Source organism: Plectropomus leopardus, chromosome 9, assembly GCF_008729295.1.
Source record: "Plectropomus leopardus isolate mb chromosome 9, YSFRI_Pleo_2.0, whole genome shotgun sequence".
Lineage (NCBI taxonomy): Eukaryota > Metazoa > Chordata > Actinopteri > Perciformes > Serranidae > Plectropomus > Plectropomus leopardus.
Window position 1 is genome coordinate 9,780,891 of NC_056471.1, and position 25,526 is coordinate 9,806,416.

At 41.8% G+C, this 25,526-nt stretch overlaps 1 protein-coding gene across 2 annotated transcripts; it reads left to right on the forward strand.

The window, feature by feature from the left end:
* The first annotated feature begins 575 nt into the window (after positions 1 to 575).
* LOC121947819 (androgen receptor-like) lies at positions 576 to 14,082 on the forward strand. 2 transcript variants are annotated; one of them, XM_042492951.1, is made up of 9 exons: positions 576 to 1,743; positions 4,072 to 4,208; positions 4,439 to 4,555; positions 4,977 to 5,120; positions 5,708 to 5,917; positions 7,488 to 7,632; positions 8,638 to 8,768; positions 8,924 to 9,075; positions 12,963 to 14,082. In XM_042492951.1, exons 1-9 carry the CDS (start codon positions 875 to 877, stop codon positions 13,125 to 13,127), a joined length of 2,070 nt encoding a protein of 689 aa, XP_042348885.1. In that variant the 5' UTR covers positions 576 to 874; the 3' UTR covers positions 13,128 to 14,082. The 2 variants fall into 2 exon arrangements, with proteins under 2 accessions (XP_042348885.1, XP_042348886.1); XM_042492952.1 differs by lacking the exon at positions 8,924 to 9,075 and having other exon boundaries at positions 12,963 to 13,095.
* Positions 14,083 to 25,526: the final 11,444 nt, after the last annotated feature.

Consider the following 25,526-nt stretch of genomic DNA (forward strand, 5'->3'; position numbering starts at 1 on the left):
CTTCACTTAAACTCCTATCAAGTCATGTCTCCATGACACTGCCCCAACTCCTGTAATAAACAAGCAAACAAAGGGAAATTTGACTTAATTGATAGAAATTTTGTTGAAATAATACATCTCTAGCTGCACAGAGAGGGATAATCTTATCAAAATCATGCTACAAGATGACACCTGTTGCAACCTGCATGCTGCTCTTCGCCCATCTCTTGTTGCTTATGTCCTCATCCATCACACGCTGTCCAAAAATATAGTGACTATTAAACCATCCATTTAAAATGTATTTATTCATTTCATCCAACCTATTTTTCACCCTTTCGGTGTTGAGTTTAAAAAATCAGTGATCGTGCAGGACGATTTATACCCTATGTTAATAACAGCAGTGAGCACATTTGGAGCTGAAACAACTTATTGTTCAAGTTCCAAACGGAAAAACATCGTCATCTTCTGAACTAACGCAGCAGTTATCTGTGTGTGGCTGCGTAGCATGGCTGTCATGCGGTGCACAGGCGAAATTCATCTTATTTACTGTTTAGCCCCCGGCTTTTCTCGCGAGACCTGACAACAACATGCCAAAGTACAAAGTACAAAGTTGTAACCGTTACTTATGGAGTAAGTTTTCCGTTTGCGCTCCGGACACCGAAAACGTTTACTTTGTTATAAAAAAAAAAAGTTCGCTAGCCTTTCATTCGCGAAGCGTGTCGACGGGACGTCCCTTCCCTCTAACAACCTACGTCGACAACTGCTCTGAATTTCATATCCGCCGAGACATATGACCGGAGTCTCATAGGGTAGGCGTTTTCTCGCCTGGAGTGTTGTTTTATTTGTTCCTCGTGCACCCAGCGCATTGCTTAAACTGTCAAAACGCGTGCCGAAGATGGCCTTTCGCTCGAGCTTCTCTGATTTAGAAGAAACGGCAAAGTCTTTAACAACGAAAGATCGCTTTGATTGTGCGGACACCTGTGCGTGCCCAAGCACCGCTGAGCTCAGTAAGGCAGTGTCGGTGTCCTTGGGTTTGGATTCAGTGTCTTCTCCTCTCAACAACATGAACCAGTTCTCCGGCGGCAGCAGCAGCAGCGCCTTTGCAGACTTCGACCTCAGTATGGAGAACAGAGTGCGGGAGTTGAGCGCGCCTCAAAATGTGAACTCAGAAGGCACCCGGCTTCTCCTGAATGACACTAACCCAAGAGGGGACGACTTTGGAGAAGTGTGCCCCGACATCCAGCAGGTGAGCTGCATGGATCTGCTTAGATCTGGAGATATGGGCAGCGCGCAAACCGTGACGCGCGGCCCGGTGATCTCCACATTTGTCTGCAAGGAATCAAACTTGTTCATGAGCACCGTGGCAGAGCTGCCCGCGCCCTCCTCTCAGATGGATGAGCTCCTACCTTTGAAACAGTACTCTGCCTACAGTGCCAACCCAAACCTATATAAAGAAACGCCGGGTGTGTGGTGCGCGTACAGCAGCCGATCCGAGCCAGAGAGAGGCGGACCCGGCGGACATAATTTGTTGTGTAAATATTGTAACTGTGGTCAAGCCTCTCATGGATCCAGGCAGGAATGCCGCTGTGTCTGGTACAGTAACGGGGAGCAAGGTGGTAAAGGTGGCTTGCGAGCACCGATGGCACAGGGGTATGGCCAAGTGGAAAGTTACCAAAGTGCAATTCCTCAAGGGCAGGCCGCCAATCTGTCCACTATCAAGAGAGAATCTGCAGTTTGGGTGGATTGCTCGGATCGCAGTTTCAGGTAAATAACCGATTTTTTTTAATGATTTGCTCTGACTTGGTTTTGTTTGGCATCAAGTCAAGATGGCAATTCTGTTAAGGCTGCATTCCTTCCTACCGCTCATCTTTCTTCAAACAGAAACAAAAGGACTATTGCAGCGTGAAGTAGTCAGCTTGCTGTCATCTGCCAAGCTTTGCAGTTGGTCCTAATGAGTTTTGCACTGTTAGATTTGGTCCTTTCATTTGAATGTTATGAATTAAATTTTTTTATTAAATCCAGTAGTTGACTTCATAGCTGCACTGTTCTGTTCTTTTTGTTTTTTGAAATGTCTGTAGAGAGCTGCAGGGGATTTTTTTTTGGACGTAATATAACCCTTTGAAACCTCCTTTTATTGCCGTTTTCAGACGCCTTTTACAAGTACATAAACCCTTTGAACCCAAATTGGTGCGAATACTTAAAAAACATGGGGAAACAAGGCAATGAGCTTGGTAATAAATGTTTCACAAATTGTGAGAAATTAGTAGAGTAGTAGTAGTAGTAGTAGTAGTAGTAGTAGTAGTAGTAGTACAAAAAGCTAGGGAAAAAAATATTCATAATGATAATTACATATTTTAAATAATGTCACAAAATTGTTGTATTTCTTAAGCATCTTTTCCAGTTAATTTCCTTTTTTGAAAAAAAAATTTCACTTGGGTTTTTTTCTTTCCCATTTTCTTTCTTTCTTGTTTTTATTTTACTTAATTTCCTGTAATTTTCTTGTACTTTTTTTTAAAAACTAACTTCCTGTTTATTTTTGGATAATTTCTTCTTTTGCTGCTCATTGCCTTTTCCCAATATTTTTGAATGAAATCAAGCAAATTTCAAAGGGTTTCAGCACAAATTAATCAAATACACAAACATGACTATTTTGCAGTATTATTTTTTATGCCTTTTATTGATATACTGTAAAACCATTCCTCAATCCAGCTGCAAAGCCAGCTGTGTATTAGCATTCAATTATCTGTCCTCTAAAAGCCCCATGTGCTCTCCTCGGCCTTGGCCAAGTTGTGTTTCAGCCAGACAGAATCAAAGTTCAACCCATCCCTAACTTTCCAGGATGATCCTGATCCGTGCTGTGTCTATCTATGTGCAAAATACCACTTAATGTATCAGTGTCACTATAAACAAGAGATAGAGCACCTGTTGCTGACTCTGTGCTTGGAATAGGAAACAATGCCCTGTTTCCACTGGTTGATTCCTCAGTGAAAGGCTCACTCTGCAGTGCATTACTCACAGGGATGCTTGTCTTTTGGATAACTTCACGTGTTGTTATATAATTGATCATGGAATAGGAAAATCTCCTATTGTAATTGGATTTTTTGTAAGTTTATGTCCCAGATTTCACAACAGACAGCCGCTGAGGATAAACGCAGTGACCTGCTGTTTGATCTTTTATTATAGGTAAGATGCCTCACATCCATTAGGCTCAGAGTTTGAGCTGCTCCCGTCTGGCCATTGATTTAGGGTCCCTAAAACCAGTCGTAACATTTATAGGAAGTCTTTTATTTTATATATATATTCCATTCAGGCGATGAACACAGGATAATTGTATTAGGGGAACTACTATTTGTAAGATGTGCTCTCTTTTACTTTTTATTTATATTTATATATATATTATTTCTCCAACTGCTTGTTTGAACTATTGTCTCTTGTATATTGTACATTTGTGCATTTTTAATGTTGTATTTTTTTATGTGTTGTATGTATCTTTAAGGGAGGCCAAAGACAAATTTTCACTGAGGTGGACAATAAAATCTATCTATCTAAGTTGCTGCTGTTTAACCCTTTGAAACCTGAGAAAATTGGCTTGATTTCTTTCAAAAATACAAAAAAAGGCAATGAGCAACTTAACAGGAAATGAGACAAAAATAGAAAAAAAAGAAGAAAAAATGGAAATGACCTGAAACGTGTTCTAAAAATAACAACTAAATTAAAAAAAATCTATATATTTTAGACTTTATATGTTTTCCCTTTGTTGTAATTTTCTAACGCTCTCTCTCTTGCTTTTTTAAAGTTAATTTTCTGATCAGTTTTTGTTAATTTTTGCAGATTTTTTTTGCACTTTGTGGGACATTTCATGCCAAGCTACTGACTGGCCTTTTCCCCATGTTTTGTTTTTTAAAGAAATCCAACCAATTTGCTCATGTTTTAAAGGTTTAAATGCTTGTGAAAGGCCTCTGAATGCAGCACAAAAAAACTGATGGTGTCTTAGGTTTCAAAGGGTTAAACTGTTTACTAAAATGTGCCCACTTTTAAATCCTCTAAAAACACCACTTTCATATGTTTATTTGTGTGTGTGTGTGTGTCCAGGCATGACGATTTGTTTCCAGGTGTGTACCTGTCAGACAGGAGAGTGTGTCAGGTGTGTGGCGATGATGCCTCAGGTTGCCACTATGGAGCCGTAACCTGTGGCAGCTGCAAAGTCTTCTTCAAGAGGGCTGCTGCAGGTATGCTCACAAACATGCGCCAGTGTGCACACATGCAATTACTCGTCCGCTGATTTAATTTCTTACACCCACTCGCTCGTTCATGCAGTGCAGGGCACAATGACCTGACATTATGAGGGCGAGTTTCTCGTTATCAGAAAACACCCACATATCTTTGCTGTGAGCTGGAGGCTTGAGGCATTGTTGTTGAACTCGCTTCCTCAGTCCATCCCGTTTTTCTGTACCACCAGGTAAGCAGAACCACCTGTGTGCCAGCCGGAACGACTGCACCATCGACAAGCTGAGGAGGAAAAACTGCGCCTCGTGCCGCTTGAAGAGATGCTTCATGTCGGGAATGAGCCTTAAAGGTCAGGAACTAAAGATAAGAACAGAACGAGTGGTCAAGGAAGGAAAGTATGTGTGGTGTGTGTTTGGAAAATGGGGTCGGGGTGGTTAGATACCTTACATGCATTGGATCAGAACTTAGTGATCAAAAGTTCCTGCTTAAATACAGTGTAACAAATGCATTTCAGCAGAAGGCCAAAATAGCATTCTCTTGTCCGGTGGCTGATGATGGAGAGCCTTGCCACATGATTACGATGAGGAACTGCTCCATTGGCTTATTTAAGTATTAGCCTAATTAACAGTATAACATCCCAGTTTTTCCCCCAATTTTTTTAGCTGAATATTGTGTAATAAATCAGACAAAACTAGTTGAAATGGTGGCTTCTTATCTCCTTTTCACCCTCTTGTCTTCCACTTGTCTGTATTGTCTGCGGTGGCGTCTAGGTCGCAGACTGAAGGGAGCCGGACAGACAAGGAATGGAGAGGAGGAGCAACCTCTGGCTCCCTGGGGGCCCATAGAACGCGGAGAAAGGCCCAGCAGGAGAGATGTAATCTTGGAGCCTGGAAGTGAAGCCGCCAGGGCTCAAAGTGAGGATTAGTGTCACAGGAGTTTAAGTAACATGCAATACAGAGTTTGACATAAAATATGTAATATTGATTCAAGGGCTGCCTGCTGAAAGTTTGAGATTGGAATCATCAGTCGAGTCAACAGACTTTGCAGTGGAGTGAGTGCTTTTGACTATCACAATACTCTTTGGTAGAGGTTGCAGCGGATGCAATCCAGCGGCACAGAGGAGAAGAGACTCTGCATTGTATCACTCCGAGATAACATTATCTTCTCTTATTTTGCTTAAAAGTGTTAAATTTACAGCTCACAGCAGCTTAATACATCACAGTCCCTGGCCTTCGTTTGATATCTAGTGTCGGCAATAAATGTTGCGTATTTGCGATCTGTTGTTAGCATTGTTAACTGTTTACCATATCACCTTTGTCACACTGAAACGTCCTGCTGAACCCTCTTCAAACTGTAAAACTTTATATGGAAAAACAAAACAAATTGTTGAATATCAATATGTTATGGTTATATCTGATTTGACTTACTTAAAAAAGGAATTAATTAGGGATGTACTCGACTCAAAATGATACTACTCTTCTTGTCTGTTTGATATCTGTAGGAGAATCCCAGGCCATGGTTCTAGGCATACCCACACCTCTGCGCTCCCGCTTTTCCCTGCTTAGTGTCTTGCAGGCCATCGAGCCAGCCGTGGTCAATGCCGGACACGACCACGCACAGCCAGACAGCCCTACATCCTTACTCACCAGCCTCAATGAACTGGGGGAAAGACAGCTGGTAACCGTGGTGCGCTGGGCCAAAGCAATACCAGGTAAACCAGTCTGCAGCTAAGGTAACACACTGCAACACACTGCTGCGGTGGAGGAAGTATTTAGATCCTTCACTAGTTACCCCTTTGAGACGTGGAGTGACATCAGTTTTCCTGTGCTGCTTACAGACGCCTCTTACAAGTAGACCAATTGAAGTACTGAACCCAGAGCTAGTTGGTGGGATTTCTTTCCAAAGCATGGGAAAAAAAGGCAATGAGCAACTTGGTAATAAATGTTCCAGAAATTTCAAGAAATAAGTAGATTTAGATTTTTTTTTTCAAAACTGGGGCAAAACTATATTTCTAATGATCGTAATGACATTTTTAAAATTATTTTACAGAATTTGTATTGTTTAAGTGCTTTTTTTCCAGGTCATTTTCTTATTTGTTTTATGTTTTAATATCTTTTGTTTAGTTTTTGATTTTTTAAAAATAATTTTAAGGTAATTTTCTTGTACTTTTTGCTCATTTTGGGTCATTTCTTCTTTCATTGCTTACTGCCTTCTCCCTGTGTTTTTGACAGAAATCAAGCCAATTGTCCAGTTATCAAAGAGTACTAATGCCACTCTGTAAAAATACTGTGTTTCTAGTAAAAGTCCTGTATTGAAAATGCTACTTTAGTACAAGTATGTAAATACAAAAAGTCCTTGAGTCCTTAATGCTAACAAATAGAAATCAATTTAATTAATTAAAATTATTAAAAGGAAAAACAACAAGTCCTCATTTCTGAGAAACTGGAGCAATGTTTTTGCATGAAAAATGACTTAAACAATTCTCAAAATATTTGCCAGTTAATTTTCTACTCAGTGACCAATGGTTTCAGCTGCACTGGTCTATTCTCATGTTTGTGTGCAGATATCTTAATTTGTAGAGTAATTTAAGTTATTGTAGTGGAGTAAAAAGAACAATATTTCCCTCTGAAGTGCAGTGGAGTAGAAGTAGAGTGTGACATGAGATTAAAATACTCAAGTAAAAGTACCTCAAATTTGTACCTAAGTATAGTATTTGAATGAATGTAGTCACTACAGCTTACATGTAGGTGTTTCTGGCCAAGGCTGCATGTTTTTACTCAGCGTCTGTTGTTTCAGGTTCAGCCAGACGAACCATTTGTGTTGTGTTATGCCGAGCAAAACACTGCAAGGTCACACTTGTCTTGTCAAGCAAGAGAGTGGATAACACTGCGAGGCGAATCAGTCACTTATGTAACTCCAAGTTCGCAGCTATCTAGTTGATCTCCAGAACTATCAGGACAAGTCTGATCTAATATCTCTTATCGTTGGGCAAGGCCTCAGCATCGTGCCAGAACTGTATGCCAGTTAAAATTGTGAGCAGCCAATGCAATGTAACACAAACCAGCTTTTTCATTTATTTACCACTAGAGGGGGATATGTTCACATTTAAAGTGAGGATGGCAGGCTGAAAAAAGCCAGCAATCTATCCCCACTTTGATATCCCTGTTGTTATCAGTCTGCAGTCTTTACGCTTCAGTCAACCGACCTGTAAAGTGTTATTTCATCATGTTTTATCATTGTTTGCATGAGCAGATGTTTGATTAAAAGAGTGTTTTTCACAGGTTTCCGTGACATGCACGTGGACGATCAGATGTCAGTGATCCAGTTATCATGGATGGGAGTGATGGTGTTCGCTTTGGGCTGGAGATCCTACACACTCACTAACAGCTCCATGCTCTACTTTGCTCCGGACCTAGTATTTAATGAGTAAGTCACAAAGAAATTCTCACTTTACTCTGCGGCAGACTAGAGTTCTAATATTGTGTTTGAGTTATAGTTAAAAGAAGTTTTGGAATGTCTGGTGCAAACAAAGAAAGTTTGTTTGGGTCTAAACATCTTTAATAATAATGGTGACACTGGGTTTGTTGGAATATCATGAGATTTCACCTGTCACCGTGATTGGGAGGAAAGACACAGTGGAATACGAGCTTCAGAGGCAGATTTGGAAATGACACGACAAACGGCGTCTTTCTTAGGCGAGACAGTAAACAAGTCTGTTCTGTTCTCACCGTCTCCTTTGCCTCTGATATACGTGGCCGCAGAGGGATCACCTCAGATGATTTATTCCGTTTCATCTTGTGCAAAACCTTCGTCAGTCCCCAAGAACTGCCACAGCGTTGAGTTCTGCGTTTCAAGTTTTATTCACACCGCAGCCAACCTCCAGCCTCTATCGAAAATGTTTCTGACACTGTGACTCCCGTCTTTTGTCTTTCCTTTGTACTTTTAAAAACTTAACTCGGAGTTTGTGAGGCAAATCGCCCTGCTTGATAAACATAAATTACAATTCCACCTCCTCTCATCAGTAGATTGTTTTCAGTGTTGCTCAGAATGCCAAAGCCAGCCACGGGGCCCTCGGAGCAGCTTTCACTTGGCTGGTGTTTTGCGCGACATTAGCAAAACACTCATTCCGTCTGCATTAGACCTCTGTCACTCTATTGGGCTGCTTCTGACCTGCATGGTAATGGATACGCCTGCCCTTGTTGGTGACCCTCATTTTTCTCTGCCTCTCTGTCGTTCCCTTTTTCCATTATCCACCTCACTCATTTCTTCTCACCTCTGCTGCTTTTTCCTCTTTTTCACTTTTGCCTCCATTAATTGTCTCCATCCTTTCTATATTTCTCTCTCTGCCTGACCCTCTCTTGCTGTCTCACTCCTTATGTCGCAGCCGGTGCTCCTTCTTCTCCTCTTAAACTATTTTTCTTCCCCTCACAGCCAACGGATGCAAGTGTCCAGTATGTATGAACACTGTGTGAGGATGAAGCTGCTCTCCCAGAGGTTCTGCATGCTGAATGTCACTCAGGAGGAGTTCCTCTGCATGAAGGCCCTGGTCCTCTTCAGCATCAGTGAGTCCGCCGGGAACGCGTCTGAAATAATATGTTGAATGTCAACTCAGCAAGTGAAATACAGCTGTAATAGAGTTCAGGCATACTTTAGAGAATTGATGGGGATGGATAAAGTCTGTGAGAGTTATTGTTGTGTTCTGGCTCCGTGGTCACAGTGCCAGTGGAGGGCCTGAAGAACCAGCGTTGTTTTGATGAACTGCGAACCTCCTACATCAAGGAGCTGGACCGCTTGGCCAGCCACCGCGGAGAGACCACCCGTACACAGAGAGTGTTTCAGCTCACACAGCTGCTGGACTATCTCCAGTCGGTAATAGACACAATTCCACCTCATATGTGAACACACACCATGCTGTGACTTTGTGAACTATGATATAAACGTAATTTTAGTTGGCGTCATTTAACTACCGGAGCAGGAAATAGTGTAAACCAAATACAGTGTTTGCGTACTTTGAGCTATGCCAACACTGTATTTGGCTTGCAGCAATATTGTGTGGGCTAACTGGGCCACATCAAGATTTGTTAATCGTTTTTATGGCCGGATTGCTTAAATGGAGGCTATCAGCTGATACACTTTAAACTTTAGAAAGAGTATATTTCAGTTTATTTGCAATACAGTTCAGACAACTTTATTTATTCCAAAGGGCAATTCAGTTTTGCAGTCTACCAGACCATACATACATTTTAGCACACAACAGTCAAGAAAGAAAGAAAAAAAGTAATAAAACACAACAAACAGCACAATAAACAATAAACAGTATGTGACCGGGGTGCTCATGGCACATTGTCACCCTTCTGTGGCCCCTTTTAGTAATGAAGCACACATAGACTTAAAGCCTTTCACGGCCTTAGTAAATAGTTTAGATAAATAAGCACTTCCAGAGCATTGATATATTTAATGCTCTTAAAGTTACAAGAGCATTGAAGCAAGAGCAAACTGTAACATCATTCTGACAAAAGTCACTCTGTCTCATTTTCAACCTGGGGTACACCTCCAGTTTGTGCACAAATCCCCAGCCGTCCACTAAGGTTAAACACATACCAAAGTGTCATATGACTCCTGTTTTAGCTCCTCTATACTGGTTGCATATCAGCAGGGAAAATGAGAGAGTCACCCTCTGGCGGTAGCATTGCCACATCAGAAATAACTGTAATGCCTCATGTGGAACTGACACACATTGTCCATGATGTAAAGCACCCCAATCTGGTCCCAGCCAGTCATCAAGTAGCTGCAGACTGCACTTCCTCTTTAATCTACATACTGCATCTGCAGGAAATGCAGCAGCAGCAGGTCAGATCTACAAATGCAAACATGCAGAGGCGAACCATTAGCCAACAAGGAAATAAAAGCCGTTTTAATATTTGTTCCGCCTGCAGTCAACAAATGTTACATTTTAAACCTGCAAATTTTAGCTCAGAGTGCCGACATGTGATCTCTGATGGTTTGGAGAGGGAAGGAGGGAATTTTATGGGTCCAAATAAAATCCAGAGTCAAATGAAAGCAGTGAAAAAAGGGAAATTTGAAGACTGACCAAGTTTTGCGAGATGAGAATAAGAATATAAATAAGTTACATGGAAGTTTTTACTGGCACACCAGTGAACTCTAGATAGTTGACTGTTTGTAGAGACAATTAGTACTGTCACAGACTCACCTGTCTGATGGTGAGGTGCACTGACGAGCTTACAGTTAAGCCTGAGTCATTGAGTCTGTGGCTGTTTTACGGCCACATGCTGTATTGTATTTCTTTTTGATTACTTACCGTACAGTGGGAGGTAGTGTGACTCACTGACATTCCATTTTTATGAATCGTTTGCTCGTTAAAGAAGAAAAAAAACATGTATCTTGGCATGTAGGTGTGTATGGATGAGTGTTGTCAAAAATATCAATTTGACGATACATATGAATTGAAATTGAAACGGTTTAAATATCTGCTTTCCGCTGGATAGATACTAAGGTTACTAATTTCTTGCTCTTTTTTTCTGTCCGAAAGCAAATTGACAAACCCCCACAGCCCCTCTGTCACTCACCCATAGTGCTGTGTTTGACTTACTCGTTTCACTCCCTCTGGTTGCATTTTTGTTTTTAACTTGCACTTTGTTGGCATTTTGAATGCATGACAGTCGTGCTCACTACAGCAGGAAGAATATTGTTCACATGAATGTAAAGTTTAAATTATTGCTAATGTTTACTACAGTTATTCGGCTGCTCTCTGCCACTAACCAAAAAAAAAAGAAAAGTTGTTGTTATAAACCTTGATATTCAAGATTCAAGAATTTTACTGTCATATGCACAGTAAAAACACAGCGGTTTACACCATACAGGGAAATTCTTAAAATGCCAGTCCCCCAGTTACTTTTTAATGACAATTTTGGATTTTATGCTCTCAATATAAATTTTCCCAGAGGTCTCAAAACTGGTATCAAATATCAGTATTTTTCAAGGTATTGTATCAAAGTTAGAAATTCCAGTATTGTGGCAACACTAGTTTATCCAAAATGCATTTGAATCAGCAACTATTACTATCAAAAGAGCAATTTTGTCCAAAGGAAAATAACTGTCTGGAGCCTTAAAATGAAGATAACACAGTAATGGTGATGAGCTAATTTAGACTTAAGAGGCTAACAGGTCTAATTGAGCATTCACTGACATGTTTTACCACAAGGTAGATAATCTGCAGTGGACTAATATGATTATTTGGTGTTTTGACTTTGCAGTATTGGAGATAAAAGCAAACAAATCTGTCCAGTCTGCCCATTTAATTCTCTGCTTTCCTGCAAGACTTTTCCTTTTTTTGGATTTGGTATCCATGGTGAGCAGGGCGACTCAAGACAAGCCACCATTACTGAAGTTTGGCAAAATTTAGAGGAAAAGGTGCCAGGCCATAGACCCATGCTCTCACTATAGTTGGCAGGATTATGAATAGACTTTGGTTCGAACATTGGTTCGAACAACACAAAAAAATACAAAATAATAGTGATCATAGATAACTGATTTTCAATAAGCAACATTAATTTACATTTCATGTCTGAAAGTGAGTAGGAAGAAGCCAAATGTTTGTCTAGTCCTACCAACAATACACAATCATAAACTAACACTCCGCCACAGCGTCCATCCCAAGAATTAAACCATTCTGTTCATGCTAATCATATATATATATATATATATATATATATATATATATATATATATATATATATATATCACCATTCCAATATCGAAGAAAGAAAAAGAACTATTTCATCATCAGTGTGCTTTATACTCCCCTTTCTCATCTCTGTGCCTGGCAAACCAATTTTTTTATTACACATTTTTCAAACTGTATTTTTACTTGTTTTCTTCCTCCAGTCCATTCCACAAAGCACACCACAAATTAATATGCACATACTTTTAAGATTTGTGCTTCCTCTTAAAATATACAGTCAGATGTGTTTTACCTAATTAAAGTGTCACAATGAATGTTTTCTATCACCTATGTTCTGCACAATTAAATTTTTTTTTTTGCATATTACCTTGTTTTATGCACAGATGTAGCCAAAATAAATAAATTCTGAAATACACATTGGTTATTCCCCCAAAACATGCTTACATGGATTTGAAATCATTTTTGAATCTCTGTTAGTGGAGTTATGAAGAAAAGACTTGGTAAAGATGTAACCACTAGAGGGTGTAGATTAACTGCTTTCCTCCTGAGTGCGATTAGGATTTTGACTACTGATTGGTAAGTGAAGTCTAAAACATGAATGACATCAGTGGTTGGGGGCGTGACCAGAAGAGCTGGAAAGTTTCCTCCCAAAGTGAGCAGTGCTGCAGCAGTTTGAGCCTCATGTCTTTCACTGTGGATTTACTCTTAAAGGCTCAGCTTTGTCAGTGTCCCACTCACATCTCACATCTTCTAATGCCTTATGAGCTGGAGGGCAGCCAGGGATTGTCTGGCAGCAGGGCCCTTTAGGCAGAAAACCAGAGTTGATCAAGACTTTGCAGTTCCGACTTCTTTTGGCTTTTCCCTGCCTGTGGGGCTTAGAGCATCACAATGAGTGTCATCTTTTTAAATCACCTCTTAAAGCTCATGTCAGGCCCCAATGTCATTTGCTATTTCCTCTTTTATCTGCAGGCTTTGTTCTTTTTCAATGCTGTACACATTTCACCCTTACATCTTTGTCACTAATAACCTCCATCTCCTCTTTCTTTATTGTCAGATTGTGAGGAAGTTACACCAGTTCACCTATGATCTGTTCATCCAAGCTCAGTCCCTCCAGACGCGTGTCAACTTCCCAGAGATGATCTCGGAGATTGTGAGCGTCCACGTGCCCAAGATCCTCTCAGGCATGGTCAAACCCATCCTTTTCCATGATACAGCCTAGACTGGAGCCTCTGTGATTGTCCTATATGTCACTTGAGCTGCAGACACCCAGTCTCAGACCATTTCTGGTAAAAGCTGAAGCAGCAAGATAGGGTTTATGATTTCATGAGGTGAAATAAGCCCCTTTTTACCTACAGGGTGAGAGTGGAGCAGGGTGAAGTTATGAAGGGCTTACAGCACATTCTTCCAATCTAATTGCATCTACTCTGTTCTTCTTACTGCCTGTTATCTGTATCATACACAACAAATGTTTCCGGAGCTGATTTGAAACACTTTTTAGCATGCATTCCTTTACACGAGCTCATGAAAGGCCAAACCACCTGGCATGTCTTCATATTTACAGCCGACAGCGGGCAATATTTCATTTTCGGGAGAGAAGATGGTACACGTTTGCAGAGTTCACATCACCATAGCTTGTCTGTGTGCAGTGGTATGACATTTGGCTTTTTTAACAATGAATCTTATTGTGTGCACCTGAGACGAACAGGTTTGATTGACAGTTAATAAATGGTTGTGGCATGCATGCGAAGAAGCAAAGCTGTCTTGCCTGAATATATTTCCCAAAGCTCCTCTCATCCATAGAAATAACAGCCGAGTAACAGTTTTAGTTGTCGCCAAAACAAGTACACTTTTAAACCGCAAGCATCAGTGCAGATTTCAAATGTATATTTATGAATTTTGTGATATCAAAAGGTCACGCTGAAGAAAATAACTGGACTTTTTTTTTTTAAAGTTTGCTTGTTTTTGAATGTTATACCGGTACAATTTTTTCCAACGTGGACATTTCATACTGTTGTAACTTTTCTACTGTTTCTTAAAAAGTGTTCTTTGCAAGTGCTTTGTCGTGTATCATCACTGTAGCTTCTGACATTTTTGCTAAACGTTGAAGGTCCAGCCAAGAATCCGCTCATTTGTTGCACTTACAGCTTAACGTGTAATAAAGAACTGAAGCATGACAGCTATCTGTTTGTTAATAATGAGAGTTGAAAGAAGCACATTTAAATGAGGTTAAAAGGATCATTCAGGTGGTTTCTTTCCTGAGGTGGGTTTGTATGTGGTACCTATCCATAGACAGTGTGTTTCATACAGGTGATGTCAGTCTGCATGCTCCAAGTTTGGAGAAGCAGGCAGCAGCACGGAAGCTGGGCAGTGTACGGCTGTGGATGGGGATCAGCAAGAAAACATATTTTAGCCACCAAAAAAAAAAAAAAAAATCAGTATCAGTTTAAGTAGGATATTGATAGTTTTCACTGATTTACTCTTTTGTCAGACAGCCCATTTTGAGGGGGAAGCCCCTCAAAAGCCCCTGATTTTCCTCTCTTCAAAGCCGGACTCCATTGACAAAATAACTGTAATTTTAGCTGCTGAACACAGGAGCTGCTGGTTTATCTCTGCTTGGATCAGTTTGTTAGTTGGTGTTATTGTGTGACTTTGGTGAATCTGAACTAACCCTCTTAACCCTTTGAAATCTAAGCAAACTGATTAATTTTAAGCTCAGTTTCTTCATCACCTTTTACTCATTTCTTCCAATTTGTGGGTCATTTCTTTCCGAGTTGGTCATTGCCCCCCCCCCCCCTGTTTTTTAAAAGAAGTCAAGCCAATTTGTTGAGGTTTTAAAGGGTTATGGTAAAGATGTGAAAATACACTCAATATTGCATACACTTAAACTGATGTGAAATTATGTAGGTGTGACTTCTTTTAGGTGGCTAACACATGTTTTTTGCTGACCCCTCCACGGCAGCAGATTGGGGGCACGCCGACAAGCATCTACTGTGTGTGCTGTTTATGGATAAGTATCCTAAACAACAAAAATAATCTGAACTATCCATTTAAGATGAGGGTCTTTTGAGTGCATGCTAATGGTAATAGAGTAACCTCCCTGTTTTTTCTCTGTCTGCTAGATTCATTGCACTCTGCTGTACAGTCAAGTGGACAGGCAGGCTCTCAGAAAACATCACACTGACAAGTTTTTCTTGCTGCTGCAGTACACACCCTCAGGATTATCCCAGTCTCCACCCAGCCAGGTAATAGATCCCAGCAGGGAACTAAAACATATCACAGTCAAACAAGGAAGCCTGGCTGATTTATTCCATCTATTTATCCTGGAGGAAAACAGCCATGTCTTCTGCTGACATCAGAAATCCCTTCTTGTGCTTTAATACCATCTAGTGGCAGCTGTTGAATCTACAATCCACTCAGCAAAAGTGGGGTAGAGCAACATCTGTTGGATCCATTGACATTTGCTTCGTAATGTAATTGGACACGGATTCACTCAATGTTTGAACAAGGTTACCATTAAATGGTCAGAGTCACGAGAGGGAAGGTCATATTATTGAAGGGGACAAGTAAATAAAGACCAGTGTAATCGGAGGCTTAATTAATGGTTAAATATGAAAGATAATTTGAAAGTAAAAGCTCAATCATATTAAAATATGCTAAATGATATCAGAATATATATTTTTTAAATACATAGAAACTTGTAAATTTAAGGGAAAAAAATCAGTTTTTCCTTGAATTTACAAATGTCTGTAGGGCAAAAGAGAAAATGACATATCTTTGAGAGCTGGTTTATTTTTACATGCTGCATTTAAAAGCCCAAACTGTAAAAAGCAGTCTGCCTGGGAAACCTCCAGCGCCATTTTAACTCCCATTTCCTGAACGACCTCTCTCAACAAGTATTTGTCCCTCTCATAAATGAATTGGAGCTGAACGAAGTTAGGCAATCGAAAAGACACGCTGAAATATCACTTATTTCTAAATATATTCCCCGCCGCACATGCCCCTGTGGCTTCTCCTTAAAAGGAATGGCGTCTCGTAGGTTTGCAATGATCAAAAATGTATGTGTTGATGTCGACATTTGAACTTAGTTTGGATTCCATTTGATTTTTTTTGTGTTCGAGTCTGCTCTGCATCAATATTACATGCCTACTCTAGCAGAAGAGGGATTTTTCCTGTTGGGTAACGGCAAACCGCGGAAAGCACAAACACACTGGCCACAAACAACAAAAGCTTAAAGTATTTCCTTATGTGGAGAAGGATTAACAGGAGCGAAGGGTTTCAACGTGACTCTGAATGTGAGAAGATGACACAAAAGAGAGGCGGAGATAGTGAAAAACTTAAGTAACTGAACACCCACAATACCGAGCTCACATGGAAATGTGGTTGGGTACAATACTTCTTGCAGGACCTTACATAAAACTCCAGCAATAATGTCTTTAACACCAGGTAACCGCAACTCACGGCTACAGTGACCGGAAAACAATTAGATTGTGGAGGTGGTAAGATGACACCCCTGAATGGGTTGTTTCTGTGGCCTATCTAATGGAGGGCGATTCCTATCCGAGCACCAGTCCATTAACAACCAATTAACTTCCTATTAATATTTTACCAGACAGGGCCTCTCTTCCTGACGTGTTTTAAGGAGCTTTTCCCAGGAGTGTTTGAACATGAGCAGCTTTTAGCGCAGCATAAAGAGGCCTGTGTAATGGGCTGAAGGAGAAGGAAAGGCAACCTGATAGCACTGAGAGCAGAGGAGGGGAGAGAGAACGTAGAGGAGACAGACTTCTGCAGCTGGCCTGGCTGCCCGGAGCCGGGACCCGAGCACACACACACATAGGGTTAGAAAATCCATGATTTTATGGCGGCGACACAAGATCAGACATGAGTAATGACCTTGCGCCATGCGTTTGTGTAATTGTGTTTTGATAGCCAAAGATGAGTTTGCTTAAGCAGTTTTGCCCTGGGGACTTCACTTCCCTGCAACTTGGGAGTTAAAGTAAGTCTTAAAACAGGAATATCCACCTTGCTCCTGATGTGCCCTGAGCTAGTTTTGTGCTGTGTAAGGCTGATTTTTTTTTGGGTGGACATTTAAAACTAGTTCAGGGAAACTCCCCGCTTTGAGACAAAAAGAAAGAAAGCATGATAGAGAGAAGGGGAGGCAGAAAAAGGAGGGAGAGTGAGGCCATTATGACTACAGCCTGAGGCTACTCCCAAAGGATAAGGCATTTGTCTTCACTTGAAAGTATGATTTATTTTTCCACCAGTCAGAAGGGTTATGTTTGTCACCGAACACTGAAAGGACTTTTGGAAATAGCAGCAGAAGCAGAAATGGAAAAAGAATGTCCACTTCTAATGCACTCTCCATGGTTTCGGAGACTTCCCTTCTATGGTTACCGTGTTTGAGACCACTTTCAGTCTTCATTAACTTTAGTTAATCATACTGAACCTTGCGTCTAATTTATCAGCAGCAGTGTGTGCGTGTGTGTCTGTGTGTGTGTGTGTGTGTTGATGATTAAGAAAAAGAGGGGAATGTGGGAAGGGGGGGAAAGATGTGGTTGTATCAGGTTCCCTCCACTGGGTGTAGATGTGGTCTTAGATTTCTCTCTGGGCTGCTGATTAACCGTGTGTGTGTGTGTGTGTGTGTGTGTGGTGTGTTGTGTGTGTGTGTGTGTGTGTGTGTGTGTGTGTGTGTGTGTGTGTGTGTGTGTGTGTGTGTGTGTGTGTGTGTGTGTGAGAGAGAGAGCTGGGAGTGCACTGAGGAGGAGAGGAACTTCAGCTTTAATTTCCCCCAGCTCCAGATATTACACCCCCGCGCTCTCTGTTTTTATTGGAACAGAGACCAAAAAACACCAAGTGTTTATGATGCATTAAAACATGGTGGGGGGGAACTCGAGTGTGGAATTGTAAATCTATACATTTGGCTCTGTCTCTCCAAAGCTGAATTAATTTTTTTTATAGAGGATTTGGTGTGTTTTACGAAGACAGATGATTGTAACGCGCCATGAAATCATGTTTATCATCTTGATGTGGAGGACAGAGAAAATTCTCGCCGGCGAGGGGAAAGAGAGGGAAATGGAGGCAGGACTTTTTGCAAAAAAAAAAAAAAGGGTGCACATGGGAGATGGGAGGAGTCATTTTGGGCTGAAGCACAGAAGGAAGGAATTATTCTGCATTACCCTAATGACCATTTGAACAAACGGATGGGTGAGGAGACCACATTACATTCTATTAACTCTGCTTTTGTTGTCAGTGAACTGTTAATGATGTACAAAGGGAGCTCTGCAGCGCTCTCCTGGACAATACATGCTCTGTGCTTCTAATTATTCTCAGGAAAGTGCCGACAGCCTTTATACCTGGAGACACATTAGCTGGCTCTAATTAGAGTAAATATTCTTCTGGTATAACACTGGTATTGCCTCACCAATCCAACAGCGATTAGTGTTTTTCTTGCGGGGCTGCTTATGCATTCCTCGGCCCTTCTCTGTCTCTCATTCTCCTTCTGTTTTTCTGCCTTGATCATTGCCTTTGCCTCTTCCTCACTCCTCTTCTCTGCACTCAATTAACTTTCCCTCCTTCTTTCCTCTTGTCTTTTTTTCAGCTGCAGTGTAACACCGCTAGCTGTGACAGAATCACAGTCTGCCCATGCTCCAGCCATCTCCCAGGTTCATTATATCAGTACACAGTGTCCATGCCCTCCGCCCCACGCAGCCCCTCTCAGCCCCTCGTAGCTCCGCCGTCCCAGCCAAACGCAATGTGACAGCGCCGCCACAGCCCTCATTTACGGCCATCACAGGGCAGATTTCCCCTTCCAAGGCTCCCCGTCTGCAGCCTGATAGATGGCACCCGTGCTTTTTTCCTTGCACGTGCATGTGAGTGTGTTGTTATTTAGTGTGCATTCACATCTCCCCATTCATCTGCGTCTTTGTGTCGGAGCAGGCCAAAGTTGCAACATTTACCCTGTCAGTACTGATCCCTCAAACAATGCATTATGACATTACTGACTTTGTTTCCACTCTCTCACACGCTGTCTTTTATATTTAATGCACTCTGCATACTCTGATTTTCTTCTTCCAGAGTGCTGCTTGGTTTTTTAAGTGCACAGTTTGTGTAAAGGCCTTTCCATTTCTGTGCCGCGCTTATTGGAGCACCCTTGGGGGGGCCAGGCACATCTTCAGTTTCGGGGAAAAAATGCTGCAGCACACTTCAGCAGCACACTTTCTGATATCTTGTCTCTCCTCTCCTTTCCTCTAAATATTATACTTGTAGTTGTAGCCTCAGGCATCGGCTCTGTGTCATACTGGGGAAGGTCAAAACAGACATACACGCATACACCACACACACATCCATAGATTTCAAATATCTCTATCAGGCCTCAGAGGATCAGATTGTTTTACGGGAAATCATGTCATGGGTCAAATGATTGAATTATTAATGGAAGTGCGGTGCAATAACAATCGGCCCTTGTCTATTGTGATTCCAACGTGCTATTCACAGGCCCTTCTCCTCCTAACTTGATACTACCATGTTACGATCCAAATCCAATAATGCAGACTCTGCAAAAGAATGCCCCCTCCCCACCTCCTCTTCTATTGTTTCATCAGTCGAAAAGCGTCTTTAGTCTGTAGCCTTCACAGTGGAGAGTATTACCGAGTCTGTAGAACCATATCGACTGCTGTGCCACATTTCCAAGGACAAGGCAATACATTTTCATCAAAACAGTCACGGTAAAGTAACTCACAATCATAGGACTCTTTCACAACACACTGGTCTATGAAAGATGTGTGTTTCTGTGCATATATGTGTGTCTGCTGCACTATAAGTGTGTGTGGAATCTGGCATTCCTGACAAAACTCTAATCTTTGCTCCCTTTCTTGCCGCCAAATATGGATTTTTGTTTCCGAGCGCAACTGGAAATCAACCGAGCAAATCTAAAGCGCATTCACAATTCACGTTATGGAAATGAAAGCAGACAATTCCGTATTCCCGCATTTGCATATGTAAAGAGCCACACTCAGAGAGGTACAAGTATTTTAACCTTATTTAACACACGAGGGATTCAATTCAATGTAATGTGTTGCCTTATGATGTTTTGAAAGAGAGACCAGAGGCAGCTCTTCTACACTCCCCGGGGCCTTTTATTTCTCACAAAGCCGGTATGGAAATATTATTGTTAAAAAAACCCCGGTGATGGATTCTTGACCTGAGGACTTCTCGGCCTGTTTTGAGAATGACCGTAGAGCAACACAGGGGAACGACACGTAAGGTCACCCTTTTAGCATTTATTACAGGCCAGTGCCAGAAAACACAAATTTTTTTAGACATCCTAAACATAGAGTGCTGGACACATGGGCTGACAACTTCACTTAGGAGAAGGAAATCAAACAGGCTTGTTAATGCAGCTGCTGAAAACAGTCCCATTAGGAGCAGTCACTCCTATTCTTTGTTTTTCTATCATTTGTACTTGCCTTTTTCATCGTCCCTCCCTGTTGGGCATGACTAGGGGGAAAAATAGAAAATAAAAAAGAAATGTTCCCCTTAAACATTTAATGAAGACATTTCTCCTCCACTTAAAGCTCGGAACGGATATCATAGAAAGTTAAAAAAAAAAGTAATTTTTTTAGGTTTCATATTTCTGAATGAAGGCGCTGCCATGTCTAGCTCCATCAAGCTTGTTTGCGTCATTATGCATTCTCATTACAGCTTAACAGAAGTTTCCCATCTGGAGAAGCAAAGTCGCTCTTAACGGTCCATTCCCCCCCCTCTTCTCCTCCTCTTCTCCCATTTCAAACCCCGTAGTCGTTCTCTGAGGCCTAAGTGAGCTTGAAGACAAAAAGCACAGTGTAGTATCTTTTTTTTTTTTTTGTAATTTGCTTTTTCCCTCATTATGTTCCCCACTTTATGGGGGACAGAAAACAAAAGACGACATATGTAATTACTGCATGACTAAAGCGTAAACATACCTTATAGGATGGGGCTACGCTCTCGGCAGCGGGCTAATTGTAACTTTCCCCTTCTCCTTCAGTGAGTTATACGATAGCTCACAGTCAGACACGTGAACATGCATATGCGCTTACATGCAAGCGCACATCCCACACAGATGCACACATGCTGTGTGTGCAATGCGGCCACTTCAGTTTCACTTTCTCTCTCTCTCAAAAACAGCATGTTTCTCCATGCTTTTTATGGTCTTTATTGCTTTATAGAGTGTGATGCTTGCAGTGATATTGCTGCTATTCTCTTAAGCACATGACAGTCATATAGTTATATTCTCTGTACTTTGTTCAGGTAAAAAAAGACACTGAGGCTAGTCTTTTTTTAATACCAAACAGCACTTTAGATTGCAGCAGGGTGTGTGCGTTAACACTACTGTATAGAACTCGCCAGCCACAGCCTTAAAGTCTCCTCCGGCACTTAAAACCACAACACTACAACCATGAATGGCATCCCGGCCTTGGTCTACACACACATCATTCCACACATTACTCCCCTTAGCTCTCCTTTTGATGTGTCAGAGAGAGAACTAGCCACTGTTCCACTGTTTTTTATTGCTCACACAGCAATGTGTGAGTATATATATGAGTGTGTGCGCGAGTGAGAGAGTGTTTGCTCTTCAAAGGCAGCAAAGGGGGTGCGCTACTTAAGGCCTATTAAACCTGGAGCTCTGTTCATTGTGGCCGGGAGAGAGAGCGCTGCGTGCTGAGGCAGACAAAACGGCGAAGGCATACCTTTGAACTGGAATCATGTGGGAGCTCACATTTTCACAAGTGCTGCAGAACTGAAAACAATGTTTTGGCGAGTCCCCTGATATGTGTTTTTTTTTCTGCTAAGGGCCAGCTAACAGAGAATCTGTTAGGGCTTTGCCCTGACGGTGTGATATTACAAGCCCACAGTACATAATCCAACATACTGTGAGTTATTAAAATATGACCATAGCAGCTCCCCGGGGCTATATAACTCACACATACACTGTCTCTCACGCACACACACTTTGATGCACATTCCTGTGGCACACACTGCATGCACACTGTCCATACCTCTCTCTCATTCTCACCCCCTTTCCAATTCGCCTAGACATGAACACGCAGTTTTTATTTAAAGCTGCGCACCAGCTCTTATTCCACAGTAGAGGAGGTAAACTTCACCCACAAATCAATACTTTAATGGAGTTTCAAACCTTCATTACACACCTCACACTGCAGCCGGTTGCACTGCAAGGTGAAGGAAAGCATGTCTCGGGAAAAAGACTACCAGTGTATATGTTACTCTATATCATCCAGCAGATAAGCGCGGCAGACAGAGTTCTCTGAGGAAGCAGGCAGGAAGCGAGGGAGACACACAGAACCTGATCAATGCCACAGACTGCAGTTTATGTACAGGGATTTCTGGAAACAGAAAGGAATTATCATAACCTGCAGGGTGGTTTGTGCAAAGCAGAGTACGCCTGGATTGATTTCCAAAAAACTCGTTCCAAATAAAAAAGAAGCAAGCTGAGTGCAAGTCCTGTGGTAATGATAGATATGCCAGTATTGGATTCATTTATAGAGTGGGAGTGGAACACTATTGTTAGATCATAATTCAAACAACCTGCTTCTTTCAACTATGGTAGATGAGACTCCCAGGAGGATGCTGCTATAGTCATCTGCATTACGTGTGTGTCCGTATGCACGCACACACACATGTTCTGTAGATTCAGGCAGACTCGCACAGTTTTGGTGTTTGTGTAGTCCCCAGAGCGCAGAGCAGGACAGGAGATTTATGTTCTCTGTCGTCCAGACACGGTTATCCCAGCTAGCTCGCCGCTCATTAGGGCTCCTACATGGTCATACGTGTGACTCTAACAAGCTGTACAGAGCCCCCCTCTGAAGCCTGATAGATTCTCGGGGTGGACTGAGTCCCCCTCCTCCGCAAGAACCCGAAGGAGACGTCACAATGCATGAAGCATTGCGGAAACAACTTATCTCCATTGAGGCAGGAAGACGACTATGAAGTTGTTCAGTCATCTATCATGGTTAGCTGCATTTATTAGGCCTTGCTTTAATGGTCTTCTCCCAGACATGAAGATGCACTGGAATTGAAATGTTTGGTCTTGCGCCTTGTTTGTGCAGAGCTGAGGCGCTGTTATCAGCACTGTGATGGCAACCGAAGCGGGAGAGCACGTTTGCTAATCTCTATAGTTACCTGATATGAAATGAGTGTCATTCTCATTCTCTGTTGGTTACAGAGACTGGAGCAAACATGAAGGCCAAATGAACAAACAGATGAGTTGTTTGTGAGCTGCTCTGCTTACAGGGTTTATCAGTTATGCTCCTAATCCGCTTGATAATGCATCCAGAGTCTATTTTGCAACTCGTGTCTGACTGATCATGATGTGTGCACGTGTGTGTTGTTTACAGCTGAGCTACCGACTCGCAGCTCCGTGCTTGTCATGGAAATTGACAGCGATGGTAAAAAAGGAGCTTTGTTAGACTACAATTTCTTGTGAAAGCTCAGGCAATAAATGGTAATATCACTGCCAATGAAGCTCATTTCATCTGAGTCTGCACCTTGGGATTTAATCAAAAATCCTGTAGCTGTTCACTTACAGCCGGAGCGATCGGACTCTCTACTACTGAGGAATACATTATAATGATTTCTGTAATGGAGACATATTGCACAGACTAAGCGTCAAGGCTCTGATCAGACAAATAACTGACCTAAGCACGGCTAATGATCTCCCACTGGCCTTGTTCGATTATTTTTATGGCGACAAAGTTACGCACAGGTGAAGGTTGCAATGAAGTAGCCTAACGGTGGGTGAAGAGAGACAGGAGACAAGTGTTATTTACAACCCAGATAAGCCCACGTTGGAGAGCCAGATAGATGCGCCTACATGCTCCATACTGCCCATATTTCAAGCATCGCTATCGAGAAGTGGCAAATAAAATGTCTGCAGTCAAATTTTACAGACCAGTAAAGTGTAACTTAATAAAGGCAGTGAAATGCCTGCTGTATTGACTGCTTGTGCAACAACATAGTGATTCCAGAATGATGGAGGATGCCATTAACGGCATCATTAATGAGCCAACTCAATGCCTTTGTGATCAAATGGTTTCTGCCCAGCTGTCTAACTTATTCTAACAAACGGTGGGAAGTGAAAACAGTGGTGATAGCACAGGCACAGCCAGCAGCACGCTCCTCCCTGAGCCTCTCTTGATTAATCACACTACAATTTTTGCGCGTTAGGTCATTCACCTCGGCAGCTTTGGCAACGGCAAGGAGTTTGACGGTTCTTGGAAAGTGCCATTTTATCATCGCACCAAGTACAGGCATTTTAAATGTAGGACAGGTCAATTCATTCAATCTAAAGCTGTTTGAGTTGGCATGCTGTATAGGTTTTTAAAAAGATATTTGGGGCGATCTGGAGAGGGTTTCACTTTTCTAACACAACATCCAAAGTAAACCATTTCCTTTCCAATGATACATAACCAGGCAGAGACAGAGAGTGGTGCCATTGTAAATTAATCAGCCTTGTGGAGGAGAAACAGGAAAAGGCATTCCTCAAATTAGACAAACCCCAGCCCCAGCTTGATGCGGGCAAGCCCTGGCTGTGATATGGCCAGCTTCCACGCTTCATACAGAGCCAAGGCAAATTTAGAGCTGATAAAGTTGGCCAGGTCCGTTACAGTTCACCTCCATGTTATCAGTGCTCTGGCCAATTATCTTTCCAGCCTCCACTTGTGCATTGTCGATCACTGCAATGCACAGATGAGAGGGGATGAGAGCCGATGAGTGGAATCACAAAGCACTGTTCATTTGGGGGACTAACAGCAGAGTCAAGCTGTGTCTTTGGGTTTTTATCCAGACACATTTCCACTGCTGAGTTGCTGTCAGATTTGTGCCTTTTCCTCTGATCCGCGAACACAGTGAAGGGAGACTGTGGTGTAGTCAGTCCCCAAATCCAAGCTGCTCTGTCTGGGGGACACCAGACCAGCCTGGCCCCCTTCATGGAGACAGTGCTGGGTTTAATTATCCCCAGCTGTGCTTCATCTCCCTCCCCAGCTGGGCTCTGTGTCCCAGTGTCCTCTGCGAGTACGCCGCATTCACACTGAAGTCAAGGTGAGACACACAGACGAGTGTGCACACTGACTGACTGTGCAGCCACACATAGAGGATGTGCATGTGTAGAATGCAGGCAATGGACACAATAATATGAACACCTGTAAGACACATCAGTTTAACTGAATCACCCTGGAGAAAATAAATCAACTGAGACTGTGTCCAAAATAGTTTACTTATTCACTACTCCCTCCTCAATTTTTTCAGGCTATTCTGCACAACGTGCTATGACTTCTTTTTAAATTGATTTTGGACACCATACTTTCCTAATGATTTTTTAATTTGCTATTTTTTATGCATATTCCTGGCATTTTTTCATGCTATTTTGGACAACATGTTATACTACGACCTTTTTTCATTTTGGACAACATTCTTTACCATTACTTAATTATGCTATTTTGGACAACATACACAACTACACTCAACTACGATAATCTTGTTGACACACAATATGCTCTTATGATATGTTTTTTATGATAACCTGTACTCAGACTTTTCAACTTTTTTTTTGATACACTGTGCTATT

Coding starts and splice junctions, on each gene's coding strand:
- LOC121947819 (XM_042492951.1), top strand. CDS start 875: ATGGCCTTTCGCTCGAGCTTCTCTGATTTAGAAGAAACGGCAAAGTCT. Junction 5,918..7,487: donor CTGGGCCAAAGCAATACCAG/GTAAACCAGTCT, acceptor TGTTTTTCACAG/GTTTCCGTGACATGCACGTG. Junction 9,076..12,962: donor TGCTGGACTATCTCCAGTCG/GTAATAGACACA, acceptor CTTTATTGTCAG/ATTGTGAGGAAGTTACACCA.